At 32.1% G+C, this 16,750-nt stretch overlaps 2 protein-coding genes across 6 annotated transcripts in view; both read right to left on the bottom strand.

Annotated features, from left to right (window-relative positions):
- Positions 1-2,033: 2,033 nt before the first annotated feature.
- LOC111698753 (transcription factor Sp8) lies at positions 2,034-8,060 on the bottom strand. Of its 4 annotated transcripts, none has more exons than XR_002764603.1 (7): positions 8,004-8,060; positions 7,259-7,340; positions 6,370-6,432; positions 5,592-5,749; positions 4,507-4,542; positions 3,702-4,067; positions 2,034-3,512 (listed from the first exon to the last, which is right to left on the bottom strand). XR_002764603.1 is itself a non-coding variant. In XM_023469170.1 (6 exons), exons 1-6 carry the CDS (start codon positions 8,029-8,031, stop codon positions 4,027-4,029), a joined length of 408 nt encoding a protein of 135 aa, XP_023324938.1. In that variant the 5' UTR covers positions 8,032-8,060; the 3' UTR covers positions 2,034-4,026. The 4 variants fall into 4 exon arrangements, 1 of the variants encoding a protein (XP_023324938.1); XR_002764604.1 differs by having other exon boundaries at positions 2,034-3,502; XR_002764605.1 differs by having other exon boundaries at positions 2,034-3,502; positions 3,732-4,067.
- Positions 8,061-8,510: 450 nt separating this feature from the next.
- Positions 8,511-16,750, bottom strand: part of LOC111698736 (uncharacterized) — a 27,246-nt gene continuing 19,006 nt past the window's right edge. For both annotated transcript variants that reach the window (XM_023469149.1, XM_023469148.1), the window contains 9 exons: positions 16,571-16,623; positions 15,301-15,392; positions 13,848-13,907; positions 12,822-12,892; positions 11,594-11,647; positions 10,901-10,976; positions 10,194-10,247; positions 9,152-9,189; positions 8,511-8,670 (listed from right to left, as the gene is read on the bottom strand). In XM_023469149.1, coding sequence (XP_023324917.1) covers positions 8,539-8,670; positions 9,152-9,189; positions 10,194-10,247; positions 10,901-10,976; positions 11,594-11,647; positions 12,822-12,892; positions 13,848-13,907; positions 15,301-15,392; positions 16,571-16,623 — 630 coding nt within the window. In that variant the 3' untranslated portion in view covers positions 8,511-8,538. The remainder of the gene's footprint in view (positions 8,671-9,151; positions 9,190-10,193; positions 10,248-10,900; positions 10,977-11,593; positions 11,648-12,821; positions 12,893-13,847; positions 13,908-15,300; positions 15,393-16,570; positions 16,624-16,750) is intronic.

The raw sequence follows: 16,750 nt of genomic DNA, 5'->3' as shown, positions 1-16,750 counted from the left end.
CAATATTTTCCAAAATATTGCGTAATAAGAACTTGTTTTTGACAATATTTTCCAAATATTGCGTAATAGGAACTTGTTTTTGACAATATTTTCCAAATATTGTGTAATAAGAACTATGTTTTTGACAATATTTTTAAAATATTGCGTAATAACAACTTGTTTTAGACAATATTTTCCAAATATTGCGTAATAAGAACTTGTGTTTGACAATATTTTCCAAAATATTGCGTAACAAGAACTATGTTTTTGACAATATTTTTAAAATATTGCGTAATAAGAACTTGTTTTTGACAATATTTTCCAAATATTGCTTAATAAGAACTTGTTTTTGACAATATTTTTAAAATGGTGCGTAATAAGAAACTAGAAGCATAATTTCAAGTGACCTTCAATGCAAAGATGACAATTCACAACGGTACCCTTAAAACTTTGTCTATCGAGCATAAATCAAATACTTTATTTTCATTTGTGGTTTCACTGCAGGAGACTTGCGCTTTTTTGCCTAGAAAAAATGAAGAAATTAACAGTAATAATAAACACATTTCTAGTCAGAAAACACACAATATCTTCAACAGTTTTAATTAGATTAATGTTTCTAGGGTACCGTTGTAAATCGGACATTGCTATCTTTGCATGAAGGGTGACAGAAATGTACGCTTATACAGTCCCTTTAAATTTTTTTCTGTATTGGGATGATGTTCAGCATTTAGAAATATGTATTTTACAAGTTTAACAAAAAAATCAAGTTTGTTAACCATTTTTACACTCCATATGTATATTTTTTACTAACAATAAACGTGCGTTCAATTTTTTAGTTTTTTTTGGTATTCAAGAAAGGTGAACACGAAGGAAACGATCTGACCAAAATGTTTTGTGGTATCTCCCATGACCCCAGGGAAAGTTTGTGGCGGGTTAAACACTTTTCTGTGGAGTATTGTTAATCTGGATCCCTTGATCTTGATATCCAATATGAGCATTTTTAAATTTGAAGAAAATTGCAGAACTTTTGTGTCGTGAATTTTGGGATCAAGCATTGATCTCCATCTTTTGCAAGATTAACAGATTAACTTAATTCCTCTTAAATATCCCTGTTAGTGGTCATACCCTGCAGGAAAACAACTTTAATTGAGGGAATCAAGCATTGATCCAAAATTTAAAATTATTAACATCGTAAAGATTAAAGATAATCAAAACAAAAGTTCCGTTAAAACCTCTTTTTATCTTTAATCACAGATCAGGTGGTCAAAGATGGATCATTGACGCGGACCACCCTGCTTGAATGAGATATACTAAACAGTCAACTGCTTGTAGCTGTATATTTCAAGTTAATCAATCAATCAAGACTTTCGGGTTATTGTATAATTCCACATTGTCCAGAGCCCGAAATTTAAAAGAGTGTCGTTGAACGAAACCCCGAGTGTCCTTTTTGGGGTATTCACTTTAGTGAAGATTTTGATTTAAAAGATTCGAAAAAATTGAAGAATATTAAGAAACTAAATATAATAAAATTTCTTAACAGAAATATATATCCACCAAATCCGTGAAACCCGGGTTCTAAAACTGGTTTTCACAACGATACGCTGTCTTAAGTTTTGGGCTCAGTGGTTCCGGGGAGGGAGCGTGGCTAGAACTTAGTCTCAGTAATTATTGAAATACAAATATTTTCGTTCTTCAACCTCATTCAACGTTGCGATTAACTTGTCAGACGCCCGGACACGATAACCCTGCATCTACCTGATCCGAGGGGTATATACATTTAAATTTGATCTTTTAAGTATTTCTATTTACGTAGCCTGATAATTCACCTAGAAACATAGACTGAGAATACATCAGAGGCCGAATTTGAGCCGCGGCTTTAATTTGAGACGTGGCTCAAATATGGTTGGTTCCAATTAAAAGCATATTCAATGTTTTAAGATTTAAGTCGGCACTAAATTGAAACCGGTTTTTGGCGGATTTGAGACGCGGCTCAAATTCATAAAATTTGGACTCTAGAAACATAAACATTTAGCATTAAATTACTATAAACCTAGTAATACAAAATAACATTTATTTCAATGTGATTTGTCTATCTATCAAATTTTTATCACATAAGTTTAACATGAAACTACATAACATACTAAAGGAATTGTAAACGCAATCTCAAGCGACCCTTTATGCAAAGATGAAAATGTCCAATTCGTATTGATATACCATTATAAACTTGGTCTGATCAAGTTTGAATTAGATATCCTTGTTTGTATAAATATTTGAACACTTGCGCATTACAACTGCAAGAAAACATTAATGAAAAAAACCTTAGAATTAGAAAGATTATTAATCTGAAAAAGGTTTCGAGGGTACTATTGTGAATCATTGCCATTATTGCATAAAGGTTAGCTTAAAATCATATATAAAACTATCAGCTTTCTGACAATTTAAAACCATTATTACAAGAAAAAAACAGCATATAAGAGAAAAAAACATAGCGAGAAATATCATTTTTCAAAGATTAAAAACGTATTTAATATTAAGTTAAAACTCACATTAGAAAGGACTATGTTAAGCTCAAAATTAAGTTTTTTTTCAAAAAAAAGTAAGATTCTAGTAAAAAAATTGTTTTTAAGTTGAAGCTTTATCGCTCGAAGATTTTAATAACGATTTAACAAAATATTTAACAGTTTTTTTCTTTTTGTTTTAAGATAAAAAATACATAGTTACTGCCATTATTTTTTTTCAATTAAAGCATTTTTTTAAAGTTTTATTTTTCAGAAAAGACTAATACAAAGTAGCAATTTAAAGAGGAGTTACTAAGATATTCTCAAATATGAGCACAGTTTTCTGCTTTGGTAAAATAGTCAGAGGAGGGGGGGGGGGCAGGGAGTATAATTAGTGATATGAAATAATTAAATTTGTTTTATTAGGTTCTGAACATATGAAGGGATACACATGAATTCCTTACACTTTGTGCCAACTTTTAACCCCGAGAGAAAATAAATACAAAAACCGTGTTTTCTGTTTTTTTCTTTTGAATTGTCTGTTAGGTTAAAAATATCGCAAGCTTAAAAAGCAAACTTCAACAGAATACAGTTTTGACATTTTAAAAGTTTTTAAAAACTAACCAATTTTTGTTCTAAAAATAGGTATATAATGCAATATATTTAAGATATATTTAAGATAGTAACAAATCTAAAAAGTTATGAGGTAGAATTCTCTCGTCTTTTTTTTAATTTTTTTTATTTGCACAAACACAAACAGCTTGGGAACTAACTACGAATAGCATAATTTTACAATACGTACTCCCCCCCCCCCAGTAAAACACGATTTTCGAAGATATGACAAATATTGATTTTACAATAGAAAAAAATGATGAATATGAATACTCCCATTAAGAAATTAAGCATAATGACTCTATTAATAAACATCTCAACTATTTCTAAACAGAAACTACTGGTATTCTGACTGTATGTTGTTTACAAAATATACAAACTACATAAACTTGCCGGTTTTCAATTTTGTGAAGCTTAATGGGACTGTAAGCGTAATTTCAAGTGACCTTCCCGATGCCAAGTGTGGGAGAAAAGGTCGTTTTACTCACTCAAAAAGGGTTTAATTCTGATGATTTCTCCATTGCTTCTTATAACAAGAAATCACTTTTAGGGTACCATTTAAATCGAGCATTGGCATCTTTGCATGGAGGGTCACTTGAAAATTACGCTTACAGTCCATGCAACTGGAATTTTGATCACAACTTTATAGAATTGTTACGAAATTAAAGAAAAGTACTATAAAGAACAAAACATGCATTTTTCTATCTTTAAAATATTATTTTTGGTAAAAAATTCTTTTTAACAGAATTCTAAATTAATGAATAAGGACGGACCTCATATACAGAGTCATTTCTGCCATTACATTACATTACTGAACTAAGGAACAGACTTTATGCAGTTTAAAAATTTCACAATAGGTGTCTCTAATGATCATCTGACATTTTTGGCGTTCACCTCTTCTAGCTGAGAGTTGTTAACGGACTGTTTCTGGTTTAAATCATGTATCTTCACCATCCATTGAACCATAGTCTTCAACTTCTAAAAATATAAAAAAAACTTGTTCAACAAGAATAAATCGGAATTGAAAGTCGGCTTTATTAATCTAATTCAATTAGAAACTTAGCTAACAAAATGTTTATCCTTTTCAGAGAAATATCAATTAATGAAAAATCTGAAGATGACTTTTATTAACTTTGATAATCACAGATTTAATATTCAGCAAATGACAGAGGAATATCAATTAATGTAAAATCTATAGAACGAAGGTGACTTTTATTAACTTTGGTCTGATAATCCCAGATTTAATATTCAGCAAATGTCAAAGGAATAATTTGAGTTATCCCCAAAACATACAAAGGTTTTTTTTTGCTATTTTACTAAAAGTTTTTAATTCTCTCTTAAAATATTAACATTAAAAAAAATTTGCTGAACATATTTATTTATGAATTTAAGGAAAAAAATAGGTTTTTTATTTTACCTAATAGTTGGGTTGGATCTATCTCTAGTTCTCCATCTGAAAAATATGAAATAAAAAATAAAATTAAAAATTTAACTTTCACCAATGCAGTTGAGTCACAGCAGACTTGAACCACAAATAGGATTCACTAAACTAAATCCAGGGTTATCAACAAAGGAGGAGACTGTAAAGACGACCGAAATGTCTTGAAATGTGACAGTCCTAAGGATAATTTATGTATTCTGTCTGAGATATAGCAATCTAATGGCCTATTTAATTATTTGGCAAAAAAACTAACAAGTTTACAGTTGCAGGGAATCAGACAATATCAGGAAACAGACAATATAAATTCTGTACAATCGTCTCTGAAGTCTCATCCTTTGTGGGTAACCCTGTACATATTCAGATCTGGTGATTTCAAGTTTCAGTCAAATCCTAGGAGTATCACCTAACTGTAAATTGTCAGGCCAGCTATGGAGGATATAAAGCAAAACACAAAAAAAGATTGAAACTGGGATATTCTGAATAACAAGCTTGGAAACCCGACTTTGTCTAGAAACTAAATCAACACGCTCATTTTAGAATTTTAAAACCAATCTAAAAACATTTCTGTAGTTTTACCCAGTTCACAATTAAAAGTTGTGGCAAATCGGTCTACGGGTTCCTTCGTTAGGATCGGATATCAAAACAGACAGACAGACAGACAGACAGACATTATTACTTTATATATATACTAGCTTGGGAGCCTAGCGCTGCCAAGGTTACAAAAAGTAATTCATGCCGTTTACCCGCACTTGAACGATTTTACATGTAAACTAAATTTTCGTCATTTAAGTCAACCCACTCAACATAGAATCTCAAAACCAAGATAATAACATTTCCGAATTCCCCAATCATAATTTGAGGCAAATCGGTCCACGGGCTTTTGATTTATGATCGGACAAACAAACAAATAGAGATTACTACGTTATATAACTCGGTTACCCCTCCGTTTCTACATATATATATATATGTGGCTTGGCCACTTTGTATTTAATAAACGCCAAAAGGACTAAACCGCCCAGGCCCAACTTTTTTTGTGGTAACTCGAGGCAAGTGATCCTTACCTGATCTATGTGAGAGGATACGGTCCGACTCTTGTGAATGATGACTCATCATGTGTTTCTTTAAATGATCCGATCTTGAAAATGATTTATCACACACACTACACTTGTGCCTACGCTCCCCCGTGTGTATTCGAAAATGGCGATGAAGCTCGTCAGACCTAGAGATTTTAAATATTTTTTTTTTATTTATCTCCAATGAGTAACTTTTAAATCAAGCAAATTTTCATAGGTATTTTTCTCCATTGGGATTAAGATTTTAACAAAAATTGCATTTAAAATCCTTTTGTTGCGATTAGGATAGAGTACATTTGTTTTGTGTAGCGAATATAATAACGAAGATAGCTTTGTACTGCGACTACAAGTGTACACTGTACACTGTAAAACATACATAGTCTTTGATTGTCCTTGGATTAAGTACAAAAAACCGAGCATAGCTACAAAAAAGTAAAGTTTCATTTGGCTAAACTTTTCAATTTGGAAGTTTACTTTATAGGCTAGTCAAGGGAAAGTATTTTTATTTATAAAAAACCAAAAAAACTAATTGGGACAGTATTTTTTAATAAAAAAACTAAAAAAAACGAATTGGGAAAATATTTTTTAATAAAAAAACTAATTGGGACAGTATTTTTCAATAAAAAAACTAAAAAAACGAATTGGGAAAATATTTTTTTAATAAAAAAACTAATTGGGACAGTATTTTTTAACAAAAAAAAAACTAAAAAACTAATTGGGAAAGTATTTTTTAATAAAAAAAACTAAAATAAAATTGTTTATTTACCTTGTAAACCGTTTACTACAGCCGGGCCAAGAACAAGGGTATGGTTGATCTCCTATATGCCACCTGGATAAATAGATAGTTAGATAAATAGATAGAGAGAGAGAGAAAGAGAGATAGATAGTAGATGGATGGATAGATATTAGATAGATAGTAGATAGATGGATAGATAGTAGATGGATGGATAGATATTAGATAGATAAATGATAAGAATAAACAGCATTTGGGGTTCTAAACCTCCGGGACGCATACAAGAATTTTTTCCGGGGGGGGGGGGGCTGAATTCCAACTGGAAATCACAGTTTTCCTCCATACATACCACCCATATCCCATAGCCCTCATATATATACTACTGGCCCAGGAAGTGAGCTGTTTTTATAAGGTTAGCAAACGCTCAACTCGGACTTGGGAGGTGAGATTTCTTTATTCTTATAAGATACTAGCTGAAGTGCCCGGCGTTGCCCCTGCAAAAACAAATTTCGATTTTTGAAAAAAAAATTTATGAATCTTAAGCTATTATACTACTAAAGGTTTTCCTAAAAAAATTCAGCACATTCGGTCCGGCCGTATATAGACAAATACATATACATGAGCGAAGAGCTTTATTAAGTAGAAGACTAGCTGAAGTGCCCAGCGTTGCCCGTGGAATTTTTTAAAAAACGAACTTGAAAAAAGATTTAGACTAAAAAACGATTTTTGAGCGAAATTATAACGTTTTTTAAATTGTAAATTGTAATGTCCATTCTCCATCTATGAATTAGGAAGTTTACAGGGGTGGATATTTTTCTGGAAAACCATTTCCCCGCCTCCTTCTTTCGAAACCATCCCCCCCCACTCTCTTCGAAATTCTAAAAAATATACATCCCTGAGAGGTACACGGTCCCCTTTTTACCTAAGATGAGCTCTGAGATGAGAAGTCTTTTTGTAAACCTTCCCACAGTTGGGATAGTGGCATAAATGTAAGCTTGGTTCTCCTGAAAAAAAAAGATACATTACAGGGTTACCCACAAAGGATGAGACTGTAAAAACGACATGAAACTTTTAATTCTGATGTCCCAACGTTATATTAAATTATCAGCCTCTAATTTAGTCCTCTTCTTGGCTTATTTGATTCATTAAAAACATATTCCTTTTTATTTACATATTTGTTAATTGATTATTGATTGTATATCGAAGGGGGTGGTGGGTGGGGAGGGAGCCAATATTTTTAAAAAACTTATTTATGCATTTTGGCCTTTTAATACTCTCTGTCCAGCATGAAAAAAGTTTGATAAACTAATCAATGTATGTTTTCCAAAAATTGTGAATTTCAATGAATTTAAAAATGAGACAAATCAAATTCGAAAATGTTACTGGTCCTAGTGTAAACACGTTGTCTAATCATTGATGTGTTGTGAGGGGAAAAAGGATTTTAAGTTACAACCCCAAGCAAAGATGACAATACCCGACATACAACGGTACACTTAAAAGCTTTGTCTGAACAAGTATAAATTAGATATCCATGTTTTTGTTTCTTTAAATTTTCTTATTTTTATTTGCGGTTTCTCTGCGAAAATGACTTGCACATATCTTATTTATAAAAAGATGGAAAGCTTCCAGAAATATGTTATTGTTCAATTTCTAAAATGATAAAATACCTGGAGTTTGAACTCGGTTAATATCCATACAAAGGGGGCAGCGACATCTTTCACACTTTCTATACATATATATCTATATATAATAAATTTCTTCGCAGCTCGCGAAACGGCTGGACCAAAGGGTGGGGTGCTGGGGGGGGGGGGGGGTGAAAATTCGTCATTGCACCCTATATCATTTTATAGATAATCTAAAATTAATGTTAAAAGAAAACCAAATTATGAAATAGGCAGGTTTCATCATTGACCAATGAACATTTCACATAGACTCTATGCCTTTCACTTTACAAACGATGATTTTCCGTTATAACTATAAATCAAATGATGTTTTTATTCACCTAATTCATTATAAAGTTTATTTAACAGCTTTAAAAAATTGGAAATTGAAATGAATAGGCTAGGGAACAATAACATACTGTATTAATGTACTCTACTGCATATAATTAGTGTACATTTACATTTGAACTCCCTTTCAGGCTGAAAGGGACTGAAAAAATTCATACCGAGAGATTCTCTAAATTCCCCTCTAATATATATTCTATTCTCTATGATAGTATCCCCTGAAGAAATGTAAAGCTATTTTATTTAGTATACGTGAATATGTTTCCTTGGTGGCTTGATCTGCTTTCAATATTTCCGCTGCACTGCTTTCTTTACGGTTATTTTCAGCCTGGAAGAAGTTTTTATTAAAGGGACTGTTATCGTAATTTAGAGTGACCTTCCGTTTAAAAAGGGACTAATTCACAACCTTAATCTGATTAATATTGTGGAAAATAACGTCGATTTTTTAACTCTGATAGTTGCTCCAACGGTTCTGAAGCAAGAAATGCGCAATTCACTTGAGAAAGTTGTCCTAGCCAACAATTGATTTTTCTTGCAGAAGTAGTAAATCCATGAAATTTGATGGTGTTGCTTTACGTAAAAATAGAAATTAAGGTATTTAGCTAGGAATTTTTTAATTTGTTTGAAGAGAAAAAAATATTTTTGAATAATAAATATCTAAACATCTAAACATCTAAACATCTAAACATCTAAACATCTAAACATCTAAACATCTAAACATCTAAACATCTAAATATCTAAATATCTAAATATCTGAATGTCTAAATATCTAAATATCTAAATATCTAAATATCTAAATAATGACTTACTTCTAAATGTGCTAAAAGTGCAGCAACGGGCGGCGGTTCTAAAATAAATGGATTATCAAATTATTTTTAATAATTCAAAAAATTAATTTTTTGATCATTTCATCTGTGTCTGTGCCTGTATCTGTATCTAGTATCCTATATCCTATATCCTGTATCTTGTAATCTGTATACTGTATACTGTATCTGTATAATCTTTGTATATGTGTCTGTATCATGATCCTGTATTCTGTATCAAGTTTCATTTATCCTGTGATAGAGTATCCTCAATGCTATATCCTGTATCCCATATTATGATAATGATCATGATCAAGTAATCTATATTATATCATATCTGTTCGGTTCCATAGTAGTAAACCTATCGTGTAAGAATTCCCATTATTACACGGTTCAGGAGGAACAATTTTAATATTGTTCGCTTCCTTGCGTTAAAGAATGCTTATTTTTACACTGTATGTGTAGAATTTTCATTCTTTAACGCTCAGACCGTGTAAGAATGGAAATTATTACACGGTCAGAGCGTGAAATAATGTATATTCTTACACGCTCCAAGCATTAAAGAATGGAAATTCTTACACTAGTTAAAGAATATTCATTCTTACACGCTCCTTATATTGATCTTTTCAGTATAGATCAATATTGATATTAACTTAATTATTTTGTACTGACAACATGCTCAGGGCAAACTCACCTTTTTCTTTTACATTAATACATGCAAACTTACCTTTTTTAACTTAAAAACAACATGCTCACTTACCTTTTATAACAACATTATTTTTTAATATAATTTCTTGGATATGTGCCCATGGAACCTCACAAATATGATATAATAATAATCTTATGAGGATAAAAATGTAATAATGGTATTCTTAAACTCGATGAAATAATCTTGATGCATTCTTTAACTCAGGCCTGCGGCCTTCGTTAAAGAATACATCAAGATTATTTCATCTCGTTTAAGAATTTCCATTATTACATTTTTTTTCCTCATAAGATTATCATATTCTATATTCTGTATCCTGTATCATGTTTTTGTATCTACTACCTGTATCTGTATCATTGAGGTTGACATCTTGACCAATTCTATCTTGACAATATTCTGAACAATCCAATTCTCAAAGGTTCATCAAGAAAAATTCAATCAATGCGGGACATTTCCGGATTGAAGGCAATCTGTATACTCGACACGAGAAAAGACATCAAGTTTAGTTTCTAATTTTTGAACAACGCAAATATTTCTAAAAATAAATTTATTCAAAATAAAAAAATTTGGTTCTGAAACGTAAAAAAAAGTGCAGTGTTAAAATAAAAATAAAAACAAAATCAAAATTCACTTAGATATTCTCAGAGATATTCCAAGATATCTTTCTTTGCTCAGAGGAAGGTTTAAAGAATACCGAAGTAAGGATGTTAGGTACTTTCCCATAGGAGATTTCCAAAATGGCAACTTCCCGAATGTGCAGTTTCCCAAGTCTGTCCTAGCCGCAACGCGCAACCCCTAGCCTGTTTTAGCCACAGCGCCCCCCCCCCAACAGCCTACGGCGCCTCAGCAGGCCTAACCTAACCTTTGGGAAGTTGCCGATTGGGAAATTGCACATTTGGGGCCAATTGGGAAATTGTCACGTTGTAATATGTCTTAGAGAAAATATCTAACACCACTGAGAAGCAAATATACACTTCTTGAATTAAAGACTCGAGAGTTCCTTGAAATCACGTGACCAGTCCAATTTATTATTATTTGAGAATAGGTGCCTAGAAGATGTGGTTGCAAGGGTTGAGAATTACAGAAATCTACTTTCACCTCAACTATATCATCCTCAGGGGCAATCTAATAATAATATTTCAGTATTGTCTCGTCCAGAGATAACAGAGATGACAGAGATCGATTAACACCTATAATATGCGATATTTTCCACACCATGTTCTATTGTGTACAAGGACTGTACACGACCAATCAGGAGACATCTGTATTGAGGGATATTTAAGGATCCTTTATATAGGAAATGCAAAATCTTTAGAAAAAAGACAATATTCATGAACGTTATTTTTTATGTTTAAAATTGGAGTATTTCTTTAAAAATTGTAAAAATTAACCCCTGAATGTAACAAGTGGCCGTGAGATGTCATTCAAAAAAACATTACACGGAACCGTAGCATGGCGTGCCGGGACACTCTAGGCCTGCTCAGCCTATCTAGGTAGTGTATGAGCCTGTGGCTCGGCCTTAGCAGCTCTGTGTTTGTTTACTAGTGTCCCAGAAACTGCAGTACATTTTATTTGTTAACAACTATGAACAGGGGTATTTTTTCAGAATTAACTCTCTTCCCCACAGGAACAATTATTGTACATCAAAGGGAGGGGGGTAATTTTCCGAGAAAATATACACCCCTGAATATGGAGAAAATATACATCCCTGAATAAAGAGTTTGTCCTTGAGGGAAACTTACTTTTCTGCGTTTTCTTTTTGATTTTTGTTTAATTGTATGCACTGGGGACACAGCCTAACAACCATTTTTATTCAATTTTAAATTATTTTTAAATGTTGATTCTCTATAAAAAGTGACTTGCGAATTTATGTAGCCGAGACAGCAAAGAAATTATCAGAATTTAACACTTTCCAAAAAAATTGGCAACATCTTCTTATTTGTTAAACAGATAAATGTTTATAGGGTACCCTTGTGAATCCGGCCAGGGGACATCCAAGTTCCAAACCGCGATTTGACCCATTTCTAAAATACTCTAATTCAAATCAATGTCAATTTTCAAGCATTTAAGTAACAAAACAAGATTCTTTGAAAAAGTAAAATTAAAGATTATTTTTTTTCAGTGATTTATTTCATTAAGTTATGAAAGTGAATATTGTTTTGAATTGCAGATTATACTCTCGGGACTTGCTAGTGTGAGCGTTGTGCCCAATGCGCGAATATGATTACAATTCAGGATATATCTTCGAAATGATTACAATTCGGGATATATCTTCGAAATAATTACAATTCGGGATATATCTTGAAATGATTACAAATTGGGATATATCTTGAAATGTTTACAATTCGGGATATATCTTGAAATGATTACAATTCGGGATATATCTTTGAAATGATTACAATTCGGGATATATCTTCGAAATGATTACAATTCGAGATATATCTTGAAATGATTACAAATTGGGATATATATTGAAATGATTACAATTCGGGATATATCTTCGAAATGATTACAATGGATATATCTTGAAATGATTACAATTCGGGATATATCTTGAAATGATTACAATTCGGGATATATCTTGAAATGATTACAATTCGGGATATATCTTGAAAATTGAAAAAAAAACGGGCATCGCCTTTGACAGTAAAGCTTTTTTATCAAAACAAATCTCTTTTTCCAATATAAATTTTTAAAATTTATTTAATTTTGAAAATTGTATTCCTGTCATTCTTTGTAAAATGTTGGCCATTGTTTTTATTCTCGACTTTTGGCGTTGCTCCCAAAATGGGAAGGGATGCAAATACCCAATCTTTCTAACACTCAGTGTTAGAAATGAACTAATGTCCCCTAAAATCAGATATGGCAATCTATGAATAGAGGGTACCCTGAGTCAACGTCTTTTGTTCCTTCTGAGAAATTAGCGAAAATTGGCAAAATTAAGAAAAACTGAAGAAAAAAATGGTTTTCCTGTCTGACAAAAAATTGGTTTCCATTGGTGGCAGCTTCATATTCTTCTACAACAATATTGTCATTCACCTCTAGAACACACAGAATAATATTTTTAAATCTTTTTCTCTATTCACCACTGCACTTGGTAATATAAAGATCCCCATTTCGTCTGATTATTTTTTTTATGTTGTTTTTCAGTTTCAAGAACCTATATGATATTTCTTGGAAAGAGGGGGGGGGGGAGGGGGGGCGTCCATCAGAGTCTTCAGTGGGGCTTATCTAAGGAGTATGGAATATAAAGGAGAAGAAAACGACCCGGCCCGCCTTATCACATGATTATACATGCTTTGCAGACGGTACTCCATCTGAAAAAGAGTTTGAAGGTCGTCTTTTAATTTTTTATATGTAGTTTTTTACTTTACCGTATTAAATCAAATCTATTTTTTATATCATAAAAAATACGTTTGTATTGCCAATATTTTTTGCATCCAAAAACAATGTATTTGTTTGGCGATATTTAGCCTAATTTTCCCTCTGTTTTTTGTATACAATAACCTATTCTAAAGACAAATATTTCTCATTTTATGTATTTAGTGCACCGTCTTCAAAGCATGTACTACTTTGGGCTTCTCCCCCCCCCCCCAGACCGGCAAAAATATCATATGATTTTTTGTGTGTGTGGGGGGGGGCAAAATGAAGAGGAGACAACAAAGGAGTTTTGTGAGAAATTTCTCAGTATTCACGGATAATAATTCTTTTCGGAGGAAGGTTTGAAAATTATAATTTATATTGTTAGAATTATAATTTTTGCTATCTATATTATTATTTGTATCTTCTATATAATAAAACAAGACATATATGTTCCCTCTGGCCGGCCAAACGGCTGGACCGATTGAGCTGAAATTTTTTGTAGGAAACTCAAGGCAAAAAATATCGATTTAAAATGTGTTTTTTTTTCCACGGGCAACACCGACGCCGGACCCTTGAGCTAGTTATTATTATTCTAGTTCCCTCCCTTGAGCTAGTTATTATTATTCTAGTTCCCTAACAGATTTAGTAGTTGTATAAACGGATCCTTGGACTCCTTGGGAACTGACGCTATTCCTAAAAATAATAAAAATTGAAAAATTGTAAAAAAATGTTAACTTTTTTAAGGTTCTTTTAAATGTGCCCTAAACTGAAAACTTTAGAATGGTGGATATTGAGATTAACCATCGAGATATTAGTAATAGAGGGGGCATCTGGAATTTTAGACTTCTTGTTGTACAGCCACTGTACACAATGACCCGATCAGAAATTCTACCTGGGGGATCATAATTCGTAGATAAGTGTTTTAAGACATTTTTGTTTGAATCTGAAGCCTACAATATTGAAGCAAAGAAAACAAGCACATATGATTTTTGTATAAAAATGAAGCTTTGACACTACAATATCTCATTGTTGAAAAATATTAAAATTAACTGTTCACACAATACCGTACAAATAGATGTACTTTGGATTAAACCCACTGTACTCTATGATACCAACTCAGTCATAAGGAAACATTTTTCGACAAAATTCACTGTACAGTATAAACCTAGCCAGGCAAAATTAGGAGAGTTATGCCCGCCCCCTGAGATTAACGCTTGATCCTCTCTTTAACTTTTTCTTACTATTGAGACTAACCTAATCTGTAACTAGTATCCTGAAAAGTATATAAAATTCAACCAATCAGAGTCGTGTATATGAAGCTAATAAATTTAAAATTTTGCGCCCCATTTAAGATTAATATACAGAAACAGAAGGAACTCTCTAATTTAAAAAACCGGTTTTTGATTTTTCTCTACTTTATCCAAAAAGGAACGGTTTAGGAAGAAAATCAAAAGTCTGTCCATTGGATATTCAGATTAAGTAATTGGGATTAAGGATATCTCATTCTAAAGTTTTCAGCTCTGAGCTAGGAACTCTTGTATTGCGGATATTGGGATCAATGCTTAATCTCGATCTTTTGTTAATCTGCAGATTAATTTTATATTTAATCGATATCCCACATGGTAATCGTACCCCGCAAAGATAACTAAAAAAAAGAGATTAACCGTTGATCCTCAAATTAAAAGTGCCCGCATTGAATATTGAGTTCAAACAATCGGGATTACGAAAAGACTCCCGACCTGGAAAGGTAAAATTACAANGGGTTGGAAAATCTAACAGAAGACAGATACAGATTTTATATTTCTGTGAAGACACTAATTTAACTCATATCGGGAAACAAAAAAAATATTTTATTTTGTGAACAGACTTGTAGGATGAAAAGGAATTATAATTATAAATATCATAATACACGAATTTAAGTGACACGACAATTAAAAAGGGTTGAGTTGTGTATTGTTCACGCCACTCTGTTTTTAAAATGGAGGATTAGGTTACTTCAAATTTAGTTTTAAGTCTTTTTATAAAAGAGAAATTATATTTGTTTACAAAATTTTTTTTTCCGATTACATTGCTTTGGTTTTTTAACCTGTATAAACTAATTCTAGAAAGCTCTGAATATCTCGAAGTTCTATATCCGGGAGTTGGAGATGTATTCCATCATACACAGTACACGCATCCCTATTCAATCAATCAATCAATCAACCAGATAATCAATATCTCGTAGCAGGCCCGTAACCAGGATTTTTTTTGGGTTTTTAAAATGATTTTTCAAACAATGTTTGGTTTGTTTTTTTGGTTTTGTTTTCCAGTGGTATATGGTTGTTTTTATTACATTGTCAATGCACACTATAAAGGCTAACCTTTTTAACAAGTGTATTTGAGCTTTTAAGGGAGTACTGCTTAACTAACAGAGTCAAGTAATCATTTATTACTTTGACTTTGCAATATGAAAATGATATGATCTTATTTCTTATTCATTTAAAAAAAGAGCTTTTCAAGGGTCAAGGGGGTGCTATGGAAACGCCTCACCACGGAAATGCCTCAAAAAACAGACTCATAAAACATAGCACACCAGTCAAGGGGGGGGGGGGGCTAAAAGTCTGAAAGTGTACAGGAGATTACCATTTCATTTCCATGGGATTCTATGCATAATGCAGCATATAATTAATAAATCATACTGTTTTAATTAGACTTAAACAACTATTAAATGACTGTGAGTGAATTTTGATGTTGTGTTATATTTAATCAATAGAGTGTACTGATCAACTGTTAGTTAGCCTTCGATAGGTCACAGGAGAGACATGATTCAGGGGGATGAGATGAGAGAGTACACAAAAACTCCGTCACACTTTTAATGAGTAACGCACAAATAGATTATAATTTGGTTTCGAAATCAATTCTTACTCAGGCTATATAATTTATAACTAGATTTTAGAAACTTATGAAAACAATTTCTTTTATATGGGACTAGGGGGGGGGGGGGTGAAAATTCGTCATTGCACCCCCCCTTGCAACGGGCCTGTCTCGTAGTTATATATTATGGAGTTGGAGATGCATACCATCATATACAATATACGCATTTCTAATCAATAAATCAATCAATCAATCAATCATCAATGAGATTGGTAAAAAATCTATAATCAATAAATCATTTCATCATCAATTAAATAATGAGACAGATAAAAGATCCATTAAAATTAGTATTTGATCAGTCAATAAATCTATAAATCTATAAATCAATCAATAAATCAATAAATCAATAAATCAATTTTATTAATAAATCAATGAATCAATGAATCAATGAATCAATGAATCAATAAATCCATATATCCAAGTATCAACCAATTTAACCCCACCTAAGAAGCTCTCTAATGTATCCAGATACAGCTGATACTACTGCACAGTGTGCCTGAACAATGTCAATAAAATTATTTATTTTTAATTTTAGTTTAGTTTTTGATTACCCCAAGGGTGTAGAAGGAGTTGCACTGGTTTACATAATAAATCTTCATTGGAAGGTTCTGGTTTTACTTCTG

Source organism: Eurytemora carolleeae, unplaced genomic scaffold (genome assembly GCF_000591075.1).
Source record: "Eurytemora carolleeae unplaced genomic scaffold, Eaff_2.0 scaffold318, whole genome shotgun sequence".
Lineage (NCBI taxonomy): Eukaryota > Metazoa > Arthropoda > Copepoda > Calanoida > Temoridae > Eurytemora > Eurytemora carolleeae.
The sequence above is the reverse complement of the archived record's forward strand: the minus strand, read 5'-3'. Positions and strand labels throughout refer to the sequence as shown.